The sequence below is a fragment of the Anopheles maculipalpis genome, chromosome 3RL, assembly GCF_943734695.1.
Source record: "Anopheles maculipalpis chromosome 3RL, idAnoMacuDA_375_x, whole genome shotgun sequence".
Classification (NCBI taxonomy): Eukaryota; Metazoa; Arthropoda; class Insecta; order Diptera; family Culicidae; genus Anopheles; species Anopheles maculipalpis.
Genome location: NC_064872.1, coordinates 4,677,925 through 4,702,545, shown reverse-complemented (window position 1 = coordinate 4,702,545; position 24,621 = coordinate 4,677,925). Strand labels below are relative to the sequence as shown.

The following is a 24,621-nucleotide window of genomic DNA, read 5'->3' as shown; positions in this document are numbered from 1 at the left end:
ATGTGCGGGGCATATTACCCGTTTGAAGATAGAGCACAGGAGCATCACTCATCAAAGTCCTGACCGAAAAACTGGGATTTGGTTTCGCAACGGAACGGATCGCATCGGTTGCTCCGACTGAAAGTAAGTGAAAGCAAATAGAGTCGCCGTAAATACATACGACGAGGTTGTGGAGTGTGCAATCGGAAGAAGCGTTGAGAATCCTTTCACCATTCAATCATCCCTTTACCATCGTTGCGGTGTATGCTCTACTGCCCGAATCTCGCCCCGTTTCGTCTTGCTTTTCACATATAAATTGCGGAGCAAAAGCGGGAAAACCGGATCAGTTAAATTTTCGGCCAAAAACCCTTATTTATTTTTATTTGCCCCGTTTGTCAGTGTATGTGTGTGAGTGTGAGCGAGTTTCTGCTTGCGGTGCGTACGTTATTGGGTATGAGTCGGTGAATGGTCATTCGCTTCTTAGATCCCTCCCGCCATCTTGTCCGTTCTTTAAACTTTTGGCACTCCACAAAAAAAAGAGCAGGACCATTGATCTTTCTTATGAGCAGAACAGGTTTGGGACGTGCGCGTCTTGCTTCCTGTGGCATCCACAAAACTGGTCATACTTTCGGGCCTGGGCATCTAAATCCTTCTACCAACGAGATCAACAAAAAAGGAGTGAGAGACAAAAACACACACATGCTCACTGTATCCTTTTCTTGTTGTTCAGCAAAACGCAAACCATCCATCCCCGGGCGGGTTTGTTGATTCTGCATATTGGTCTCTGCGGTTGCCGGGGCAATCGCTTGGCCAAATATCGGGCAATACGCGCAAAGAAAATGAGAATGTCCGACAATCATTACAGCAAGCAGCCTGGACCCTTTTTTTCGTGTCCTGACGATGTGCTTGGGACGTGTGCTTTACGATATATCTTCATTTAATAAAATATGTGCCTTTGATGAAAATGGCTCGTATTTCGGTACAGTACCATACAGTGGTTCTTTAATCCGATCGTTTATGTTGCGATGTGTACGTGTGTATCTTGTTTTGTACGGTCTTGACTAAGGAATATTTATATTTGCAAAAACTACAAATAGATTAAAAGCAAAAAGATAGTTATTCCAGTCACACACAAACATGAAGAAAATTCAAAGATAAACTATCGAGTTATCATTTCCAACTTTATATCATTGCAAACCAGGATCGTACGTTCCTGTTATCCTATGGGTACGAGTCGCTTTACCTAGGGAATTATTCCAGGCTATTACAATCTCTCCTTCCCCTAGGCGCTGTAGCGTGTAGGAAATATTGGTTTAGTTAAATTGCCTTTCCTTCGAATGATGGTCAATCCTTAGCAACGCCGGTCAACCAGACTAGCCGGCGAGCCCTAAGATAAGAAACTCTTCGCCCGTCTGTACTGGGACAGTTCAAAGAAAAATAGATGCCGCACCGGTCAGGATAGAGAAAGATTAATGTATATTAAATTTACAAAGAATATAACAAGTCCCTTTTCTTCCTTCACTCACTCAACTTCCCGTCCCCAATAGAGGGGTTTCCTGCTCCCCATTCCCATATCTCAGTGTTTTGTATATTTGCGCTCAACTAGCATTTGGTTTAGTACACACTCACGCACAAACAAATCTTGCCCCAATCACCCCGAACCGTGGGCCAATCCCTGGGAAATCGGTAACGGATCGATCGAGAAGCCACAGAGCGTCCCACCGGTAGTTTTGAGGTCAGCCGTGTGGCGCTGTAGTCTGATGACTGACTGATCTCAAGGGTCTTGTTTGCATACTTCAAGGAGGGGGGCAACGAATGAATCAACTCACAGCCTCATAGCTTCGTGTGGGAATGGCAAATGTTGGAAAGTTTTACATTCTTCGCAGCTAAACACCCGAAACCCGAACCCGATCTTCTTTGCCGGTGTTCTTGTTTAGTTTTCCGAAGGAACCCTTTTTCTAATAGGTGGTGTCCTGGGCCGTCTTGGACGTCCAATTCGTCTTTCGTCTTGCGAGAAGCTGTTTGGGGGAAGTAAGAGACGAATGGGAGGCGCAAATGTGAAGGGGAAAAAGGTCAGAGCTGAAAGTAAAAAGGAAAATTAATCCTTTTTCCTCTCAATCTAATAATAATGTAAGCCATATTTTCATTCCCCATCCCGGATCTCAGCCGGTCAGTTCTAGAGAAACACACTGATGCGGCTTCTTTAAAATGGGCATTTACTTCTTTCGTGTTGGGGGAGAGGGGGATGGAGAATAGGACAAGGCGACGACCAGCGGTGGAAAGGTACTACCACAAAACGCACACGTTTTCGTAAAATGGAAACATATTTCTCATACTTTATCTTAACTCCTGTGCTGGGAACGGAGGGCGGGAGAGTAGAGTGCCATGCACCCTCATGCAAACGGCTGCTCCCGCTTAACCCGATACGCTGAAGACTTCTTTAGCGCCAACAGCAGCAGGGTCATCATTCCGTTCTCCGGAGAACGGAGTGCTGATGGTCCAGTCAAGGATCCAGTAATGTAAGCAACTCATAAATAAAACCCCAACCTGATGTTGCAAAGATGATGATGGGGTTCAGACTAAATGGCGTGGGTGTTTGAGGTTTTTGAGCTACACCCAACGCGCGCTCTCGGGAGTACTCTGGTGCTGATGGGTGCTTTGGTGCGCTTTTAAGCTAACACATACAAAGTAACATCCATCGGGTTTCTTCTCGAGTTGGGAATGCTGTTTATCAGATTTGTTTGGCCCGCATTAGAGCGTTCTTTGCCGGTGGCTCCCTCTTCTGTAGGACGAATCTGACCTCTGATAGTCCTACGTCCGGTCGCCAATCCACAAAATGTTGGCGAGAGTTGATGAAGATGGAAGGAAGCACTGTTGCAGGAAAAATAACCTTATCTAAACAAACCATACACACACACGCTCACCCTGTGCGCCATGGAACGTGATCGGTTGCAAGGAACTATGACTGTGGAGGGCGAGTAGTCCTTTAATGAAAAGTCGGAGCTGTCCGAAAATATAATTATAATGTAAGAAGAAATGTGTATGCAAATTTAGCCAACTATACAACATCTAGACGAGGATTGTTTAATTTGGGTGTCTTTGGGGGGACGTTGGGGAGGCATCCACGGAGTCTGGTGGTGAAGAAGTCAAAAGCAGTTGTAGTCGAAGCTAAATTGTAGAGCTTTAGATGGTTGCGGGTGTTTTGTTCCTTTTTGTTGCAATGATGATGGAATAAGAGAGCTCTGTTCTTGGTGGAAAATAAAACCTTCAAAAAGCAGAACTTGCTCGAAATATTCTTAAATTACTTGTAGTTATTTGTTTCGACAAGTGAGTTGATGTATTTTAGTAGTATTTTGTGCATAATTAAACATCCTTCTATTTTTTGAAACTAAGAGAAACGTTTAACTCCATCAATCGGGACAGTTGTTTAACTAAACACACTATATGTCATTAAAATCGGTTACATATCTGCATTGGAAAAATGCCAGTAGCGAATTGCTCATCATTATCACCTAAACAACGACCTATCTATTTTACCAAACCCACGCCACAGTCACCCTGATGCTCTCATTAGCTCACCACAACGACACAGCAACAAAAGCGACAACGACAAACACGCACAAGGAAAAAAGTGCGTGTTTTTCTTACCCTGCACCTCTGTACCGAGGGAGGTTGTTGAGGGTGGGGGGAAGGGTATGTGTGGGCAAATTTTATGGTTCACAAAATTAGCACACGGGGCAGTAAAAAATACTGTCAGGCCCGCCACCATTACACCATATCAAATATCATTAAATGGAAAATTAATACAAATGAAGTACCGCGCGCCTCCCCATCGTGGTACTGGCCGGGTTCACCCTTATCATTCACCATTACACCATGGCACCAGGCATGTGGCATGTGGTGGGAAGGTTGGAGATACTGGGGAGCTATTTTTTGCTCCCGTTCTTTCCCATCCATCCCGTCCACAGTAGCACATTTGCTACCGGCTGCGTGAAGGATGACGATACATTGGTCCCGATTCCCGTTAGGGGGTTGTTTTATGTTTCCGGTCGTCCTCCAGGCTGGCAGGAGGCTGTCACCCGAACTAGGACGTCCCCGATACTCGGGTTGGTGATGTTAATGGACGTGGGGAAAGATGCAAAAACCCGAAGCCGTAATAAACATCTCATATATGAGGAGCACACATTTGTCCTGCCCTGGGAGTGGGAGAGGGAGCACGTGGGAGGCGAGGGGGTGGTATGTACCGTATGCACTCGTGCGTCTCATAGCACAAATCATGACGCAACATAATTGCCACTCTTTTTGCACATGGAGCGCAATCATTACACATAAAACCCTAACCTCAAAGTACTGAAGGACGACCGTCAAAGGACCCTCCACGATGAATGGGCAGAGGTGATGGTGTCCTGTCAAACGAAAAGGATTGACTTTCGATCTATATGTGTGCCCAGATGTTGCGGCTATCATCATCAGCATCATCATCATCACCATCACCACCATCATCATCGGCAGCAAGTGCCTTGGAAGTGGAGTGGTAGGTTTTGCAATTAAATAGAAAACGATATTAAAATCCCCAACCGTTGTTTCCATTCGTCCTCTCGCTTTCCCTCGCTCATATTGCTCCCCTTCTACTCCAGCTCGCCTTCGTTAATAATGGGTGTGAGTGCACCTTTTAATAATATTAATATCGTTGTACACTCTGCCACTGGGTGTGTTGCTGTTGCTACTGCTGCTGCCGTTGCTCGAACCTATCAGTAATGATAATATTAACAGTACTAATAGTAATGCTAATGGCATTCCATGTTCCACCAGGACGGCAGCCATATTTGCAGTCCATGGGTGGTGGTGGTGGTGGTGGTGGTGCAAGCGAGCTAATCATATTGCCATTTTGCTGCCACCGTTATCATGCTTTCACTCATTAGCCTACTCGCCTGACATTCGGGTGCTTTTGGCCATTGTTGTTTTTTGGCGGAGGGGTAGCACGGTAAAAAGATCAATAACAACAAACCAATTCCAATATGGTGCGAATGAGCGGGAGGCAACATCATTACAACGCAGTGCGCGCAGCGGGCAAATCCTTGTTTCTATTTATGCAATGAAGCGATTTGGTCTCACACAAAAGCATTAGTGGATAATTAAAATTATTACCTTCCCAATAGCTGCCACAATAATAGCAGCAGTGTGGAAATGTTTCACACTTGCAGCTTCGCTAGGGAAACGTGTTGATTGGTAAGCGGTAGCATCGACAGTAAAAATGACAACTCCGTTGCTGCCTCATCAACTAGATAAGCCGCATCAGCATTTACATCTCCGGATGTCACTTTCCGCTTTGAGAGGGTGTATCGGGTGCCTGGCTGTGTTTGAAGTTCCTAATAACACCTCTCACCCAGCGGATATTGCAGGTGTTGCGTCGGCCCAGGATTTTCCGACCTCCGATCCCCCGATGTTCGACACCGGTGGAACATGCATTTTAGTGCGTCCAATTTTTGCCACTGCGCTTGTTCAGCGACATAATATTGACCGCGGTGGTGTGAAAATGGTGTGAAAACGTATATCACCCTGACGTGGGGTGGATTTGCCCGCTGTAAGCGCGTGTGTGGAAAACGCTGGGCCACGCAAACAAACGCAAATAATAATTGACACTAATGGAAAACGGGGTCCGATTTCAAATTATTCTACACTAATTTCCTTGCGCTTCGCCGGTGTGTGTGCGCGTGTCCTGTTTAGTTGTGTTTGTTGCTGTGTAATTCAATGAAGTGGGCCACCGGCCACCTCGATCAACGCTATATTTAATCACTATTTACATAAAATTGTCTTCCTACCTAGGGCTGCCATGCGTACTGCATTGTTATTCGATTTTTGATGAAAATTTCATTAATTAGGCATGAAGTGCACGTACAAAGCATTAGAGTGGGCTCTCTGTAGAAATAACAAATTACACGAGCAGTTTGAACCTGAGCTAGAGGTGATTTTGAAGCATTAAGAGATACAATTCCTTTCTTTTCCTATTTGTTGGAAATTACGGTAATTACATTTTACGCAATGCAAAACCAGGGAAAAGCTACATGCAATAACCATGTCCCACGGATGAACACGGTTACGGCGTAGAAGAAAGCAAAATAAAGCAGCAGTTTTGTAAGGATTCTTGTTGGCAAACTTTCAACTCCTCTACATACACACACAACAGAGAAGGTCAGTTAGTGAAGCGAGGAGATTTAAAAATACCTCATAGTGAGGTTTGCAACAATCTGCAGGTATTTTGCAGGATTGTGCAATGTTTTCCCTCCTACTGGCACGATAAACATAGAGGCCGCCACCATCTAATCGTATAACCGGTTCGAAAGAGAAAGAAAGAAAGGAAAAAAGTAGCAGTTACGTATACCACGAGGAAAACCTCGTTTTTCCCCCGATTCGAAGGTTACGAAATGCATTCTAGTGTGTGTTGCACTCAACATTTCCATAGCGGCTCCTGCCAGACCTTAACCTTAACCACATTTTCTCTACACTGTTCACTTTCAGTCCAGTGGATGGTAAACGTAGAGTTTTTCGCAAAACAAAACAAACAAAAAATCAATGTTACGATCGCCCACGAAGAAAGGCGCCTGCTGGCGCCTTAAAGTATGCAATCGTTTGCAATAAAATTTGATGCGGCTGCACATGGCAGCGGGAACTTCCTTCCCGTTTTGGTTGCGTAATTTGTGTGTCCATTTTTTTTTTTTGGAGCATATCAAAAACTCATACGCATGCATCCCAAATACAGGAGAACACATAACAAACAAATATGTCTACCAAGGAGCCACACAGGAGAGAGAATGTGAAGGGTGGATTGAAGATTGAAAAATCGTTTGCATAATCCACCCCATTCCCTCCAATCTTCATGGTCAGCTTCTCAAAACACACACACACGTTTACAAACATAGAATCACACAATAGATTTCTCGCCGGTCATCAGGCTCATCGGCACACACACACAAGGAAAGGAAGGGAAAAGGAAGGGAAAAGGAGAAAAATAAGGACATCCGCTTTTTATTGCGCCTCACAAACTGTCCATTACCAACACAAACAAATCAGCACACCGGGTATTTGTGGGGGTGGGTTAACAAACCCCCCCCCCTTTTTTCGTTCATCTTTGAAGGTTTTGCTCGACAAACGTTTTTTTTTTGGTTGTTGTTCGAGTTGAAAGGTTTGCTGCTGCAGGGCCAATAAGATCTTTCCACAGCTACCGGACAATGGTGTGTAGTGTGAAGGAGAAAAAGAAGTAGCAGAAATGGGCGCCTGTGATATGTGATATTCAATTCCTGACACCTTCCGCCCACACAATCCAACTCGCCTCCTCCCTCCCACTTCCTCCCTTTCGTCCACTGTAAAGTATTGAATGGTTTTCTATTTTCCATTCTCTTCCCTCTGAGAGCGAGCACCGTAATGGCTCATATTCAGCATACGAGTGGGGTGGTAAAAGGGGGTTTCTGGGTGAATGGGGTGAAGAGTTCGTCCTTTCTTTGTGCCTTTTAAAATGACCATCTCGGATGGAGTGTTTTCTTCTCCGTTCTTGTTTGGTGCAAACCGGATGAAGCGCAAAACCTCTCGGTGGTATCGGAATATCAACGAGCAAAAGCAAAGAGAACCGGACATACCTCCCCCTTTTTCCTACTAAAGCCCCCAAAACCTCCTACATCCCTTTCGCACGCGGTGGTTTTCCGTTTTTGGAAGAAGTTTTGCTTCCCACTTTCCCATTTGAATGTTGTATTTTTTGTTATTGCACGTATGTATGTGTGCGTGATAGTTCGGAAAAGGAAAATCTATTCATACACAAATAGACATTTGAAACGATTCCTACCTAACCAAAAATAAAGGAAAAACTAGCTAGCAGGGAAAGGGGGCTAGAAAAACACACATACATAATAATACGAGCAAGAAGAAAGCAATCCCCAGTACCGTCTCAAATGGGCAAATAAATCGGACTCTCATATTCTTCTGTTGTTTTTTTTTCTTGTGGAGGGAGATGGAAAATCAAAGAGGATCCCTTCAGGGGGTGAATGGTGTACACCCTTTGGCAAAAGGACATCTTCTCTTTCCATCTCCCCCCCCCCCCCCCAAACGCCCCTCCCCTCCCACACGTCTTGAGAGTCCCAGCACGTGGTCAGACACACTCGGTCAGCCTACGCATGAGCGCACACACGATCACCGTACATGTGTAGGTGCAGATCGATAAGTGGTCATGATGCTGCAATGCTTAACGGACCCGGTATACACAAGTCCAGTGTCTTCCCCTTTCCATAGGCTTCGAAGATAGACACAAAACGAATTTATGGCCGACGGAGAGCGAGAGAGCCAGTGAATCGAAGAATGAAAAACTGCCCATTATAATGGTGGAGTTAGTTCCCGCTACGATGATGGGAACTTGGAACATGTATCCAAAACCACGGAAGCAGGGGAGAGGAGGAGGGTACTTTCTTCTTCAATGCTGTGTACGAATCCTGCGCACTTTCTTAGTAACTCTCTTTTTATCTTTCTCTCTCTCTCTGTTTATCCTCAGCCTAGCAGCAAAATAAAATCATTCAAAGCAAACCCTTCACACGTTGAACTCTTTCCCAAAAAGGGCTTCAAGTAAGGGATGAAAGGGGGAAGGGGAATCACACATACACACAACCACACTCTCAGACGATTGTCCAGCACCGGTCCACGGTACACGGGTTGAAGGTACATATGGACGCAATTGTATGCTGGACAAAAGGTATAAAGATAACGGCCGTCGGACTACTAATACGAGAAAGAAAAGAAAGCAGGAGAGTTCCTGAAAGTACGAGTAAGATCAACATTCTTCTTCTTTACCGGTCCCTCGAACCCGCCTTCCCTTTTTTCTTCTCGTTTTTTTTTTTTTTTGTAGTAAGGATTTTCCGGGATTGTCCGAGATGGTGCTTCTTTGCTCTTTGCCCTATGTTCGATTTTGGCACCCCAAGAAAAAAAAAGGGAGGGAAGGACAGCCGAAGTGATTCTAACGTGTTTGCCCCGGGGGCAAGGACGGTTGAGGTGTCACCGAGAAGGCAAGAGAGTGGAGAGAGAGTAAGGGATAACAAGGAATCAGCAGACGGAGGACTGGGTGTATTGTCGGGCATTGATGATGAAAGAGCCGATTCTTCAGCATTACCGCTACCAACCGTCGTTGGCGTCGTCGTCTTCGGGAAGGTATAAACAGCACATGTGTGAGTTTTATTTATTGCCATTTTGCTCGGGTAAGAACAGTACTTTTAGTAGTTTTTGAAGTTCATTTGTGCAATGTTTTATAAACTAATAAAAAAAAAAATTAAAAATGTTGAAGACATTGCAGATAGATCATGCGTTGCGATTGTCTCATTGGCATGAAGTGCACACACAACGTACAGCGGATTCAAGAAAACATTCTCTTGGCCCTTTTTCAACCTCCTTCTCCCCTTTCTTTTCCTTCGCTTCTCCCCTTAACCCTCCCCTCAACAGAAGAAAATGAGAAATCGCACAGAGCGAAAAGAAAGTCTCAGCACGGAAATCAAGCGAGGATGAAAAATTCAAAACTGAACCATTCGTTTGTCCATTCGGTTTTGGTGTGTATGTGTGTTTGTTTTTCCTTTTTTTCTGCTCAAGTTCCTGTTTGTTTGTCTGTTTATTTGTTTAGCACGTGTGCGGGTGCTGAAGGATGAACGGACGATTTCGAACTGCCGAATGCGGCTACTCCGAATGTCCGATGGTCCATCCGTTTTTATCCTTCGAGTCATGTGAGCGTTTTTTTTTTTGGGAGTGATGTTTGTTAGCTTCATTTGGGTGTTTCGTGAAGTGGGAGGGCAGTTCGCATTTTCCTTGTTGACAGCCGTAAAGCAAAACGAAGAAAGGAGCGGCTGATAAAATGGATATTGAATTGCGTGTTTGTGGATACATAAATATATTTTCATTTTAATGCACAAAGAAAAGCAAAAAAAAGCTACCATCTTCTAGAAGCGTTTTGTGACGCTATCCCTTTCATACCTTTGGTAGCACATTTTGATTCTTTTGAGTATTTTTTTCCCCTCAAAAGAAATGGCGAAGAGGCACACATGAAAAGAATGTATCACTTTTCTTGTGCGGCTGAAAATGTGCCTCATAGTGAAACATTTGAAGGAAACGTCGAGTATGAAGCATTTCTTCATTCACGCAAACTATAGAGTTGTTTTAAAATGACAGTTCGTTTTGGGGTTTTTTTTTCTGTGTTCCGCTGTGCAAATTGTGTTATGCATACATCGTACTTGGAATGATCAAACGTACGTACGTACGTACTACCTTAGACGAACGCAACGAGCGCAAGGACCACGCTGAAAGGATATTAATGGCGCAATGAAAGGAAACCGCAAATCTTATCAGCATGTGTTGGTTGTGGTGGTTTATCTTCTTTTCTTCTTTTGTTTCACTTATCCTTTCTCTCTCTCTCTCTCTCCCTCTCGCTCTATCAATCTTGTCCCAAGCTCACACAAGCACCAGTTTTTCCCTTCCAGTATTTTTTTTTTCTCTACGCTTTTTCCCCGGTGGGAATGAATGTCAGGTTCACGCCAGGATAACCGACATTTATCAAATTTGGTTAATCTACCTATCAAGAAGGTCCTTCCACACGATTCTCCCCCCATAAGACAAGCCCAAGCGCGTTCGGGGAAATAAATGGGGGAGGGAAAAAGTGTATAAGTACCCGCCGTCCCTACCGGAAACTTGTCCGCCGAAGGAAAGTGTGCGGACTACCGCAAAATGCCGCATATAATCCCCTCATTAGGCGCCGAACTTAATTTGCCGAACCGTGCCGTACCGTTGGGATGTGCCGGCGGGGTGGGTGCGGTTCATTCATTGCCAGGCTCTTTTTTTGTTTCTACCGGTTTTGACCGTTTTCTTTGCTCATGGTTGTTTTACGGCAGTGGAGTATTGTTTCGAAAAAAAAAAAAAACTCAAACTCTGTGGCCTGGGTAGGAGTTCTCTGGCCAGTAGCTGATGACTTCAAGTTGCTGTTGGTGAGAGATTTTATTTTTGTGTTTTTTTTTTATTGCGGGTTATGACGAATTCTTGAGCGAAAAAAGATGCCAAAACAAGGAGGGTCGAAATTGGGAGGATAATTGTTGGTACTTTATTGTCAAAAGGGATAGAGAAAATGTTGTGCCGCAATTTCTGAAGCAGTTGTAGCGTTTTGTTGATTATTGTTGGTGCAATTGAACTTGACTAAAGTTCGTGTGAACTATAAACTATTGCGTCTTATCAGCAAACGCTTGTATAATAAAGACAATTCAATGTCAAATTTCAAAGATCCGAACAAACGGAAGCCAACCCCTTTGAAATTAATGCAACCCTCAATCCTTGGATCTCATTACGCCGGGTTCATTTCATGAAAAGGATATCTTGTCAGAGACACATTCGGAGATTATTTGGAGCTCGCTTTTTCATTCCAAGTTTTTCCCTCTCTCGACCCAGCTACAACCCACCCAAAACCTCAAGCTTCTTTCAGGTCCCGGAAACGAACGGCATCGTCGTCACTGCCTGCTGCCCAAGAAAAGGGAACCTCAATGCCCTCAAAAATTGATGCTTTCATTTCAATGGTTTCGCGTTGATCGCTGCTGTCGAAGGGCGTCGAAGAACCCGTCCGGCGTCTGTATTGTCGGGTCATCGAAGATGAAGATCATGATAACGGTGATATGCCGGACGGTACGATTTCGGCTTTTACCATTCTGCAAGGAGTAAAAATCAAGCTAAAGTGACCAATGCAGACAGTGTACCGTGATGCTCGGGTTCCACGGGCGTGAATAGTAAATCTGAATGAATTTCGTATTATCCGCTGTTCGGGAATACACATTCTTGCAAGAGAGTTCGAAGCAAGCAAAAAAAAAAGGGGTTAAAAACTTATTTTCCGTTTCGTTTTCTTCCGGTTGTGTCTTGGCGAAGGGAAAATGCGAAAAGAATAGCAGCATTCAGCGTTAGCCTACCGGACGTGTTTGGTACACAAAATGTGTGGCGGCGCGTTACATAAACAACATACATTTAATTTTATGTGAAGATTTGGACACCAAACCACCCACCGACGACCCTCGGTATGCTGTACTGTTGACTGGCCGGACGACAGCTGGTGTCCGCAGGACGACGTCCGACCAAAACTCAAACTCGATCCCGTCTTTCATCGCTGCGGCCATTTCCGTTTGAAGCGAACAAAAAAAAAGGGGTTTATTTTACATTCTTTTCCTCAAACTTTGGGAAAGGTGCCGGTGTGGCTGGGGAGAGAGAGAATCGGCGGGGACGCGGCGCAATGCGTAAAGGCAGGAAAAGCGAAACAACCACATTAACATCAGTACCAACAATGGATTGCAAGTCCTTTCGGTTCGTTTTTCTTTTCGAAATTTCTTTCGAATTTCCAACATTATCCCAAGGCCTCCCGTTCTCCTTCTCCTCCCCAGAGCATGAGCTCCTCCCCACGGGTTGTCTTGACCACGGCCCATCACAGGCCGCATCGGATGGGTTATCGGTATCGCTGCTCCTGCCGAAGAGCAATGAGCTGAATGAAAAAGGGAAAGATTTTTCACTTGATTTTTCGCTTCCCACTCCCCGAAAAAGGAAAACACTCCGGAAAGGATTGCCGATACCGAGGAGGATGTCCCAACCCAGACAACAACAACAAAAAAAAAAGCCAGGGTACTCCAGCTTCTCTTCGACACAAGCATTTTCGATTGAATGTTTTTCTTATCTCCATTTTCTTTAGAATTTCTTATGAACTTTGCACCCCGAAAGGACCAACCCGGCCACAAAACCCCGGTAGCAGCTGTCTTCGAAGGGGGTTTCTTTCTATGGCAGGGAGGCCTTTCTGCATCTTCGTCCACACTATAAACATGGTGGTCGAATTTGGGATATGCGTGTATTTGTTTGTTTGTTTTTGCACTCGCTGGCGCCGAGGTTTTTTTTTCCGTTCCGTCGAAAAGTGTCTCTATGCGGTGTGAAGTACACGGCGATGTTGGTCACAAAGCTCGGACGCAACACACACACACACACACACAGCCCCAAACACATATGCAAGTGTTGAGGCACATCTGGGTTGATCCTTTTTTTGTATCTCTTCCGCTTCGCTATCTAATATCCTGCTAAGGCGAAGAGATTTTTTTTTAGAAAAAAAAAAACCCCGTACAAACTCATTGTCCATTCTGGCATAAAAGTGTGTACGAGGGTGTATGTATGTGAAAGGTACAATAACTTTCACGAGGTGTGTTGTTGACAAAACTTTCCGGTGACATCAAATTGAGCGAATATTTCCGCTATTTTTTCATCATTTCAAGGGTAACAGCAATAGAGATGAAGATATTTGTATGTTAAAGAATATTAAATGATTTGTTTTACCACAATTCACAGATAGTTTCAAGCTCATTGAATTTTTCCAATTTGATTTTATTCTATTCATGCCATCTTTGCTTCAGCAGACACTCTAATAATTACACTCTAGGAAAAACGATTTGAATGCAACATTCGTGGTTTTGTTGCGATTTAGAAAAGTATATATAAAACGACCAATTTTACGTACTAAGTGTAAGAAAAGAATTAAAAATATAAAAGATTTATGATTTTTAGAATTATTGAAGGGTTAGTTATGGTCAAATCATCAAACAAAATCTATCATAAAATACACACATACACAAAAAATGTGGTAAGAAAGGAAAAACAGTAGATAATAAACTAAGAAAACTACCAGAAATACCAATTGTAATTATCAAATCAAAACGTAACATAGCCAATCTGCAAACTAGGAACACTCACACTGGACCAGATGTCCTGCTTTGTCTCTAATAGTTACAAAACCATAAGAAAAGAATTAGGTCTCAAGCGTAAGATAGACTGTACAGTACCAAAGGGGTTTCAGTATTTGCTCTCAGTCGAGCACATGAAGCGCAACTGAGAGCTACCGAATCAGTAGGTAAATTGTAGTAAGTAGTTAAAGTATTAGTAGTAGTTTTTTAAAGGTTTTCGCAGGATACTCTCTCGAATACGATGAAACCAAAAAAACGAACATTTGAGTTAACGAGTGAAAGATCAAAACAGAGTGTGGTATATAGATGGGGAAAGAGACGGTGACAAGAGAGAGCAAGAGAGCAAGAATTTAAAAAAAAAACCTTGGAAATTAGGTACTCACCGAAGTTGTCACCATGCATGCCGGACGGTCCCGGTATTAGTCCGGGGATGCCCTGCAAACCTAGGAACGGGAACGATGGTCGGGTGTGTTCGATGTTGCCATTTAGACCCTCGATATCATCACCATGGTCGGAGGCAGCGGTATCACTGCTGTTCGAATCTTCACCACTGGCCGCGGCCTGGAGCGAAAGCAGATCGGGATGTTTCTGGATGGAATAGAGAGGTTCGAACTGGAGCGCGACATTTGGCTAGGATCCTCGAAGGTAGCATTTTTTTTTGCGAGGCATCCACAAAACGGTTGCTTGAAAAGGGAAAACTGGGAGAAGGGATGTGGGAAAGGGTTTCTTTTGGGGTCACTTACCGAAGGTACGGTTAGTGTGGGTCCTCCTTCAAGCGCTTGGCCGAGTAGGGATTCACGCAACTCCAAGCTTCGGTCCCGTTCGCGATGGTGATGGTGATGGTGCAGGTCATGTTCGGAGGAACCGCGATGGTGATGGTCCTTGCTCTTGTCCTTGGAGCGATCACGCTCGCGCGTTAGCGGATGCTGCCCAATCGGTAGCAGATCGAGCGGGATTGGATCGTCCGGACTGAGTCCGTGCTGTTTGCGGTACAGTTCTGAGCTCTTGGTACGCTTCTGGGGTGGTGGTGCTGGGTTGTTGTCATCCGGCAGCTCCCATGGTAACGAGGTGGAGGTCTACAAAGGTAAGCAAACAGACGCAGGACATAGCGTTAGCCAGGACAGATCCCACGCGGGGAAAGAGAGATCGGGTGAGAAGCTCGCTTACGGGTGATGCCTTCAGTTCCTGTACGGCAGGTGTCGATAATGATGAGTTCAGCATGGACGAGTTGGCCGACGTTCGTCCGCCGGTTGGGTTGCCGGTTGTAACATCTGCCAGACCGCGCACTTGCAGCAACTGGGCCGTTTTGAGGAAATCGCTTAATTGATCCTGGCCGATGTGTACCTCACCGTTGTACATAAATCTACGACCGTACGGTTACGGGGGTTAGCGAGTTGCGAGAGACAGAGAGGATTAATTAGTATCGTAGTTGTGTCATTGTCATCGCCCTCCGCTCACGTGGGGAGGAGCTGTGGAACCCTACAGTAAACACCGTAAATCTCGGCGAGACTGTGTGTCCCAGTCGCCCCGGACAAACATGTTTTTTGGGCAGGAGATTTTTTGCGTTTAGTTTTACACACTTACCGCAGCAAATTTTCGATGTCCTCCGAGCGTACATCACGCAGGATGACAATCGGGTGCTCGCAGGGATTCGCTTTCAGTAGCTTGCGAAAGTAGGGACTACACGCGCTTAGCACCACCTAAATGAGGGAGCGAAAGAAGGAAGAGATTAATGGGATTTGCCTTTCCACATTTTGGAACACACTACTCTGCCAGGGTATTGGTCACACGCACACATAGAGAGGGACCAATTGCCCGGGTGTTCGTTTTTCCACGGACGGTAAAGTAGTTGTAGAGCTCTGGCTAGTTAATGCTGTCGCTACCTCTTTTGCATTACCAGTGACGATATTCATTTGCCAGAATTTTATGCTAATTTCGATTTAATTCGTCGCTAACGCTCTACTGCCGAAGTTGTCAGGCGGAGGAGGATTTCCCTAATGATAGGCGTCGGAGTGTGTGTGTGTGAGGTTTAATTACAAAAGGTAGAGCATTTTCCGCTTCCGGAACAAGCGAAATGTAATGAAGATGTAAAGTTTTGTACCACTGCCGATTATTCTACCAGAAAATGATTTACGGTGAGGATGCTCTGTAGAGCCATCGTGGAATGAATGACGACTTCGACAGCTGTCTTTCGTAAGATAGCTGACGGTAACAGGTTGAAGGAATGTAAATTTAAGCGGCTCTAAGCGCCCCATTGACATACCTTGTGTGCCGTGAAGGATCGCGAATCGCAGGCAATGGTCACATCGACGAAATCTTCCTCGTCGCGCAGATGCCGGAAGGAGGACAGTATCGACGACTGGAAATCGTTCCATTTGAGGGCGTACTGCTGTTCTGACGGCGTTGGTGACACACCGCGCAGCCGGTTCTGTAGTGGATGTTGCTGGTGGTGCTGCTGTGAGGATTGCTGATGGTGCGATGACTGATGCTGCTCTCGTTGCTGTTCGCGCTGCTGATCCCGCAGCAGGTGATCGATTTTACCGTCGCTCAGCGACATGGTGCGGTTTTTGCTGGTACCGTTGTTGTTGTTGTTGTTCGTGCCGGACCCGTTGCTGGTGGTGCTGCCGTTCGAGTTTGCGTTGAGGGCGCCCGAGGCGCCACTGTGCAGCGCTAGGTTGGCCACGGCCAGTCCACCGCCCGTGCTGGTCGTGCCGTTGGTGGTTTGGTCCCGGGGGCTAGTATCGCTCGTGTGCAACGGTTGCGGTTGATGCGTGTCGTTCATCCTGAGCTGCGTCCCGGGTGCTGCGACGGTCGAAGCCGTGGTGCTGGCACTGCTGCTGCAGCTTGCTGCAGGGAACCGTCCAAAGTTCTCACTCTGCTGGGCTACGACGGTTGCTGTCGTCATTCAATGCATCGATCGAGGCTTTGCTTTACTGCGCTGCCGTTCTTTTGTTGCGCCTTCAATTGTACTTTCCAATGTAAATGCGTGAATCCGAACCGAAACAGGGAACGAGTTAAGGGAAAAGGAAACAAAAACGACTTCGTCACGTGCGAGGAACTTTGATGCACTTTAGTTGGTGTAAACTATGCGTAGAAGATGAGTTCAGTGGGTCGTTGCATGATCTGCTGCAGTCCGTACGCTTAGGGAGTTGAGGTCTCGCAGGCCATCAGTACCATCTTGCCGTCGCGAAGTCTCAAAAGAGTCCCTCAATGGATAGTTTCTGCTGCAATTCGGATAGGGACGGAATCTGAAAGCGAATACAATAAAAGAGATCTGTTAGTTGAACTGTGGACGCTAATATCTGCGAAAATAATTGATCCTAGTATACGTATCCTACGATACGGAATGACTGCATATGTTTGTATTTTGACATCTAAGAGGGCTGCCAAAATTTGGTGGATATTTTTCACCAGACGAAAGTATAATTTGAAGCTAGTCTCGTTTTCATCCCTTTACCTCGATTTAAAAAAATCGAACATTAGCACCAACTCAAAAACCCATTAGATAATTAGAATAGTTTTACGCTCTCCATTTCGCATAACTAAATTTGGACAAGCAGCTGTAGCTTTTGCCAGCAGGAAAAACAACGCAGGCGCTAGTTTTGCGGCTCCATTTCGCTTTACCATTAACACACCCTGACACACGGTCCACCAGGGTAACTCACTAAGGTGCCCGACGATGTTTCCCCTTTTTGAATCCGTCTCCGTTTGTCCCAGCGTCAGCCATACAAGGTGGGTCGTTCGCCAAAATAGGATCGCAAGATTGGTCCAGCCAGGCAAGCCTGTCTCCCACTTGGAAGCTTTTGTGAGATGGTTAATGGTTGTGTCGTACACGGCTCGGTTGCAGTTTTCATGGAGAATTTGGCACAGACTAGGCCCATGCAAAAATAAAGCCCTCGATTGTGTCATCTGCTTTCGGATGCACTGGTATAGGTGAACGATGGATGCAGCCGCTCCAAGGAAGAAAAACGTTGGAAAGTTTCTCAAAAGGGCATGCAACCTGCTCTCTCTTGCGTGCGTCCTCGGTTCGTTTTGCGCTCTCAACTAGACCGGTTGTGCAACCATGAAGCATGATCTCTCACCCAAAAACTGCAACTTGCAAGTCGTCATTTTATCCTAGCCCTACCCACCCACCCAGCATGGTTTTTGACCGTCAAAACAAAAACATTTGCTAGCACGAACTCACTGGCAGCTCCCTTTTTTGTGTGTTGATGGCGTGTATTGTAGCTGAAATTAATCGTACAATCCCTTTTGCGTTGGACGAGTATTTGTGTGATGTGCAAAAAGGGAGTTTTGCACATATTTCTCCCATTTTTCGAATGGAGCGATCGACATAAAAGGGGACCACTTTATGTTGGGGAGTACGCTGTGTGGGAACGCGTCTCCTAAATCACAACAATGGCCATTAATTTGCTGTTTGAACGTTTGCTTTCACCTTTAGTAGCAAAAGAACTATGTGCTGGAAGTAATGGTAATGGTAGTAGTTCGTTATGGATGAATTCTCGCTACAGACAGGTTAACGATTTTTGCGAATGTAATAAATATTGCAAAAGTGCATCCAAATGGGCTCTCCAAAACGAATTTTCTAGGAAAAAAGCCAACTCATAATCGAAGCTCCTTTCTCGCAAGTTGGACCCTTCTCGGTTATTCATCTTAATAGAGATATTTATAAGAGATACATTTGTCCAATTGTGCACCAATTCTTATCACTGGCATAGCAGGACGGATAATCATTCCACCGACATGACCCACATCATCATCATCGACATTAACTCTGCCCGTGCCGTTTCGCGAGCTGTGTCCGCACCGACGACCCCTATATCGGGGACTGTCCGAGTGAATGAATGCATGCAAAAAAATGAGCATGTACAGAACAATTTGCATGCCGTACTCATAAATAAACAGCGCGGAAGGGCAAACCGATTCGCGAAAACACAGGCCCTCGGTTGACCTCCACATACGGCGACGGGATGATGGTGATCGCTAAATTGCAGTTAATCATTTCAAATAGCTTCAAATAGCGGCTGCCCAGGCTATCTCCATGGGGCTGGGTTTTTCGGTCTCGTTAGACGACTTTCTTTTATTTGTCTTGGCGTGGCTTTTGTTCGCGAGGTTATGCTACCGAGCGCGATATTTGTCCTCCCTAAGACCTCTAGTAACTAGGGTTGCAATTTCTAAAACTCAACCCCCCTACCTCTCTCCCTCCCCGGTACAAGATGATCGTACATCCGCCACCATCTCTACCCGATGATGAACGACTTCTCGAATTGAACGCACTTGATTCCGTCGTCCGTGTTTTGCTGTTTAGAGTTGTTACGGGGAGTTGTGAATTTCTTTTTTTTTTTGCGAACATTCACAAACTTAATCCAATTGCTGTTGCTGCTGCTGCTAACCGGGAACTTTGCCGAAAGAACGGATAGATAGTCTGGATAAACCTTGGCTGGGATTAGGTTTAACAAGCCCAGCCCATTGCACGGTTGCAATCATAAATTCATGCCCTTTACCACACGGCCGGCTCCCGGCGTCCAAGGGCGTGCGACACATCAACCTACCTAATGCTAATACACGGTGCACGAAACGGTGGACCGAATGAATAACTCTCCCTCCCTTCAACCCGCCAACCGATGCACACCCGATGCCAACCAATGAATAGTCATGATAATGGCAATTAAGATTAAATATTTAAATGATTCATACGGGCCGTTTTCGCTGTTAGAGAAAATAACGCTTAATCGCGGCATATTACTGGTAATAACGGTAGCTTAGTGCAGCTCTCTCTCTCTCTCACACACACACACAAACGGCAAAGACATGCACATGTTGGGGTAGTTGGCGAGTGGGTATTATTAAGCCTTGGGTAGTTTGTGCAGGAAGCCACACGAGTGCATACACAACCACGTGACGTACGTGAAGTGAGCGAAAGGCGGAAAATGCAATTACGAATTTCATCGCCGATTCTGTATCGTTTTTGAACAGTAAGAAGTGCATTTGGATAAGACGTGATGTAATTGTTTTTTCTTGGAATTGGCTAATGATAAGTAGAAAGGAATTTTAGAACTACTTTTGTATATGGCAATGTGCCTAAGTGGTTCCAGATCGCATCAGTTCACTTTGGTTAGGTCACGTAGCAAACATTAATAGACTTTTATTTTACAAGGTACTACTGATGGAGTTTTCAGGGTCTTTCGCCATCTATTTGATTCCTTAGGTTGATATAGACATCGACAGAAGTTCCTAAGAAGATCCTAAGAAATTTATAGAGGATCACAGTGACAAACATAAAATATGTGTTTACCACAATAAAACTTGATTGAGAAGCAGAGGTTAGATAACGAACGTAAGGTGGTTAAAGAGGGTTTGGTTGGACGTACGGTGTTTCCCTTTGGTGGCGAAAAAAGTCAAGATAATAGAACTATCAAATCCGAAAGATTACGTCAATCGGCAATCATGCCGGAAACGGATTTTGTGATCTGACCCTTTTCTTTGCGACCTATTAAACCTTGAAAGTCGGATAGTTTTTCTTTAACACTCAGTCATCTCTTTCCCATTCATCACCCCCAATTCAACGCATTTATATCCAAATTCTATGTAGTTGAAGGCTTTAAGGCAAGAACAGATCATATTTAACAGCTGCTTTCCATCTTGACTGTTCTTGGCCTTTATTTATTTCCCATTTTCCCCTAACGACCGAACATGAGATCAGTAGCAACAAACGATCGGCATGAATTTTGATCAAAATACGCCGTTTGTTTTGTTTCTCCCGGCTCAACGGCTAATGGAAAGCAGGCTGCCTTGTACGTGTGACACTTGTACGGACGCGAGTTGCGCACATGCATGACAACGCCGACGCGGAAAAGAAGTTCCAGCAGCAGCCCTGCCAAGACATTATCCAATTCGCGCTAAATTTTTGCCCGTCCGCCGATTGTGCCGATTGAGCGTCACTTGCAAAGCTGTGCTTGCGTGATCCGACGCGACGCTTCCGGATGTGAGGACGGGGGCGAACGAGTACGCTCGAGGACTGCAGAAAAATTTCTCACACACCATATCACGCAAATTTGACGCGGTAATCGGATAAAATATATGTGCGCCGTGCTTAAAAATAAAACCTCCGTTTTGGAATGGAAACATTCCATCATATGGTGTCCATTTTCTGCTGCAGTGTGTAGCAATGGGTGAAAACCTTCAAAAAGATGAACGAGAAAAAAGAACGAAATTTTCTATTTCACCCGTAAGTGTCTTGTGTGGATTAGTTTTGCATTTTTTCGGCAAAGCGAACTTCGGAAATAAATAATGAAAATTGAGTTTACATCCAATGTGTGTGAGTGGGACGAACCCGTTGGAATAGTTGTACCCACTAGTTGATGACAATTTTAAGACGTCAGCAAAGATTTATTACTTTGATTGCACAGCGTAAGCTCAATCGTTCAAAAATAGCTACACAAGGTTCCACATCAGTAAATCAAACAATTTCACTTCAAACCAAACATCGCAACAACAAAAAAAAAAAAAAAAATGGAGAGGAAGCAGAGTGTTTGCCTCAATGTTAGCTGCCAACCAAGCGAAAGGAAATGGTAGCCGATTTTTCTAAACAAAAAGTAATTAAATTCATCCTCCATGAAAGCAGCCGGATCGATAGGCCGATCCTCTCTCCGTATGCAACGTACGAATCGCGCAATCGCATCGCAGCGTGAAGTTAATGGAGAAGAAAAGCGTCGTGAAAGTTGCCCAAAATCTAGTCCGAGGTTTCGAGGAGGTTTCTTATTCAATCACACCAAACGTACACGCACACCTGCAGGCCAACACTTCGCTCAGTTTGGATGTTTTTCGTCATCTCCGTACATTTGATGGGGCTTGTGGATTAATCGAAACCACCAGCAACGCGCCGGAATGCAGCCAAGCAAAGACCCATGTACTGCACCGAAATGGAGTCATGCAGACTCCGGTTGGAGCAATCGCGCGATAACAAGCATGAAGTTGAAGGTTTGCAAATGATGCTTACGTGAAACTTCCTTTGAAAGTAAAATCAAATGACACTCATCACACAACGGTGTGCAATCACTGCTACGGATGGCTCTGTGGGGACGCCATTTGTAAGATGCGTGTAATCAGTACGCTTACCTTCGTCAGTTTCACGAGAGACTGTATCATTGAAGCACTGCAGGAGACTATTTGAATGTTCAAGGTTTGCTGTGGACACCTCCGAAAACGACGTTGTTGTCCATCTTCGTGCAAAGTAGTGGAAGTAGTGGAAAGAAATCAGCACCAGTGCGGTTAAAGTTAGCTAACCGAGCAGCTGCATATGGATGTAAGGTGACCGCAGCCACAAATACAATCAGCAAATCACTTTCACATCTAATACGCTGCGTGGACACGCTCGCACACGAAACCCTGTGTCAGCTAGATAATGAGGCTTAGCTCGTGCTTCGGAGAGCACATGATCGGTGTGTATTTTTAGGCAGGAAAAGACCAAATTTAGAAGAAGTAACGGTTTTGTTTTAGTTGAAGAAAGCTTTTGTTAGAGTCACTTTTCCTTAATAAAGGAAAGTGTTATTTTAAATTATTTTTCCCACATATTTTCTTCCACTCTGTGAGTGCGATATCGGAGTTGATTAGTAGAAAGAGATGATTAGTAACGAGTTTAAAGCACCGTTAGAGTGGAGTAAAGTTTTGACAGTGATAATGTTGATTCAGTTCACACTTTCTCTAATGTTTTAGAGGGATGTGAGAGTTTGAAATTGTAGGGCTAAAGAGGAGCATATAAATACTCATGAAGACTAGGACATCTGAATCTGCATGAAATCTGGACTGTTTCCTCATAAGTATGCCTGATCATCCAGCCAGGAAGGTCAAACTAAAACATCTCCAAAGGGTTGTAGTGCCAAAGAAAAGCTAAGAAGTCAGGAGCTTGGGAGACATCAATGAACTCTGCTATAAATTCTAGTAGAAAATAAGTAATGAATAAGTTTCTATAAGAGTTTTTTTCATCAAATTTAAATTGTCTTTAAAGATGTGTGTGTGTGCGTTACGAACGATCATCAGGCTGCAACAGGTCCGTACTGCTGTCAATCCTGTTTGAATCCTACAACCCCACACCATGTGGACGCATCATTTTAAATCGATCGTTCGGTGTGAAAAGGAATTTAAATCGTTTGACCTCAACGCATGTGTTTTAAGGGGGGGGGGGGGGGGGGGTGTTTATACGAGTGTGTGAGTGTGTGCACATGTAAGGTGGGATGATGAAATGGTAAATCATCACTCACCATAAAGGAATGATACACGGACGGAAAAAAGTGAAAAACTCTCCCGCACACTGTCTGAACCTCCTCAACATGACGCACATCAATATCACGCCGCAGGATTCCATTATTCGATTCAATAAACCATACAATCGTTTCAATATTGAAATTAATTTCTACCCTCGCACTCGCACAGTGGGTACATTATTGAAAGTTTTTGTCGCTGTTTTGCTTTTTGTACTTGTTTTTTATTCCAATTTATTTGCCTTTATGGCAAATGCGGTGGCTGTACTGCTCCATGGTTAGCGAACATATGCGATTATCACTTCATCGCTGGATGGGATGGATAAGAGCGGGAGGAGAATTATGTGTGAAAAGGTGAAAAGGTAGTTTTGTTATTGTTGTAATCATGCCAAGCTAGCAAAAAAAAAGAAAAACCTGGAAAACACACAATTGCTTTTCCCACTCATTACAGGACACAACAAATCGATCCCGAGCAAGTGGTTACAAAATGGAGGGAAAAAAAAACAGTTTATAATCGGAATAAACGAAGCAGTGAGAGAGGCAAGCAAGCAATGAGCAAGAAGAAAAAAAAACAGCTCACACAAGAACAATTGAAAACAATTGCATTTAATGCGGTTATTTATTAAATTCTGCGGGGTCGTTATTTTTGCTTCGCTTTTTTACCACTTTTCACTGCTGATCGATTTAAAATTTCCATTTTGATCAATAGGTTTTAAACGGTTTTGCTTTCCATAACGATTCCTTTATCCCTTCCTCCCACTCATTGGTGGTGGAGTGCTTCGCGGACGCACTGAGGATGTTGGGGATAATAATTACACGGCACAATCGATATTACAACCATTTATCAAATTTATTTTTCATTCGGGCAATCATCGAGCCTTCACCGGGAGGTATGGAAGGTGCATCGCGAGAAAAAAAAGGCAGAAACGAAGGTGTGCAAAAATTGTGGAATAATAAATAAAATGATTATTTTAATTAAATGTCGGTTTTTATTGCAGCGGGCGTGTGGCGGTGTCAGCTGAATGAAAGTTGACATAATGCTGCTGGATGCAAAAAAAGCACACCGGATTAATGCACCACAATGATTGTCGGTCGGTCTAACGATCAAAAGCCATTTGATTTTTGGCTTTTTGGAGGTGGTTTCTTGGAGGTGGGATGAAAAATACACACACACACACACACACACACACACACGAAATGCAGCACAATTGGTCAGATTTGACAACTCTGATATGCTCGAACGCTAATTTATGCCAAATGATGTGCGTGTAAGCGGTGCTTCTTGCGATCCGTTTTCACAGGTTTCCACGGCTCATCATTATTGTTGTAAAAAAAACAAAACAGTCCGTCTCTCACAAACGGCAATCGTTCGCCTTGGGTGCGTTTTAAGGCACGTTCGATGTTGTATTAGGTTTATTTCCTCCAATTGTTTTTACGATGACGGTGGACTTGGAATTTGATTCGCGCTGTAAAAGTTTGTGAGCATGAAATCGGTTTTACGACCGACAAAAGCGGACCACCAATTGCAGCTGCTGCCCGCTCGCTTGGTAGGTTGTTTCTTGATTATTTTCTTGTTGTTTTGGTAAATTATCTAACGCTACTACCAAGGATCGGCAGCG

At 44.5% G+C, this 24,621-nt stretch overlaps 3 protein-coding genes across 7 annotated transcripts in view; all 3 read right to left on the bottom strand.

The window, feature by feature from the left end:
- LOC126564010 (protein abrupt) overlaps positions 1–16,673 on the bottom strand; it is a 61,699-nt gene extending 45,026 nt beyond the window's left edge. For 3 of the 4 annotated variants that reach the window (XM_050220909.1, XM_050220910.1, XM_050220908.1), the window contains exons 1-5: positions 16,006–16,673; positions 15,327–15,442; positions 14,910–15,105; positions 14,486–14,818; positions 14,126–14,330 (exon numbers count right to left, since the gene is read on the bottom strand). In XM_050220909.1, the coding sequence (XP_050076866.1) occupies positions 14,126–14,330; positions 14,486–14,818; positions 14,910–15,105; positions 15,327–15,442; positions 16,006–16,647 (1,492 nt within the window). In that variant the 5' untranslated portion in view covers positions 16,648–16,673. The remainder of the gene's footprint in view (positions 1–14,125; positions 14,331–14,485; positions 14,819–14,909; positions 15,106–15,326; positions 15,443–16,005) is intronic. The other variant, XM_050220911.1, reaches the window with a different exon arrangement.
- The window catches only part of LOC126564527 (protein kinase C and casein kinase substrate in neurons protein 1), a 424,303-nt gene that overhangs the window by 127,543 nt on the left and 272,139 nt on the right, over positions 1–24,621 (bottom strand). The gene's annotated exons all lie outside the window — the stretch shown is intronic.
- LOC126564444 (mucin-2-like) overlaps positions 1–24,621 on the bottom strand; it is a 363,283-nt gene that overhangs the window by 201,586 nt on the left and 137,076 nt on the right. The gene's annotated exons all lie outside the window — the stretch shown is intronic.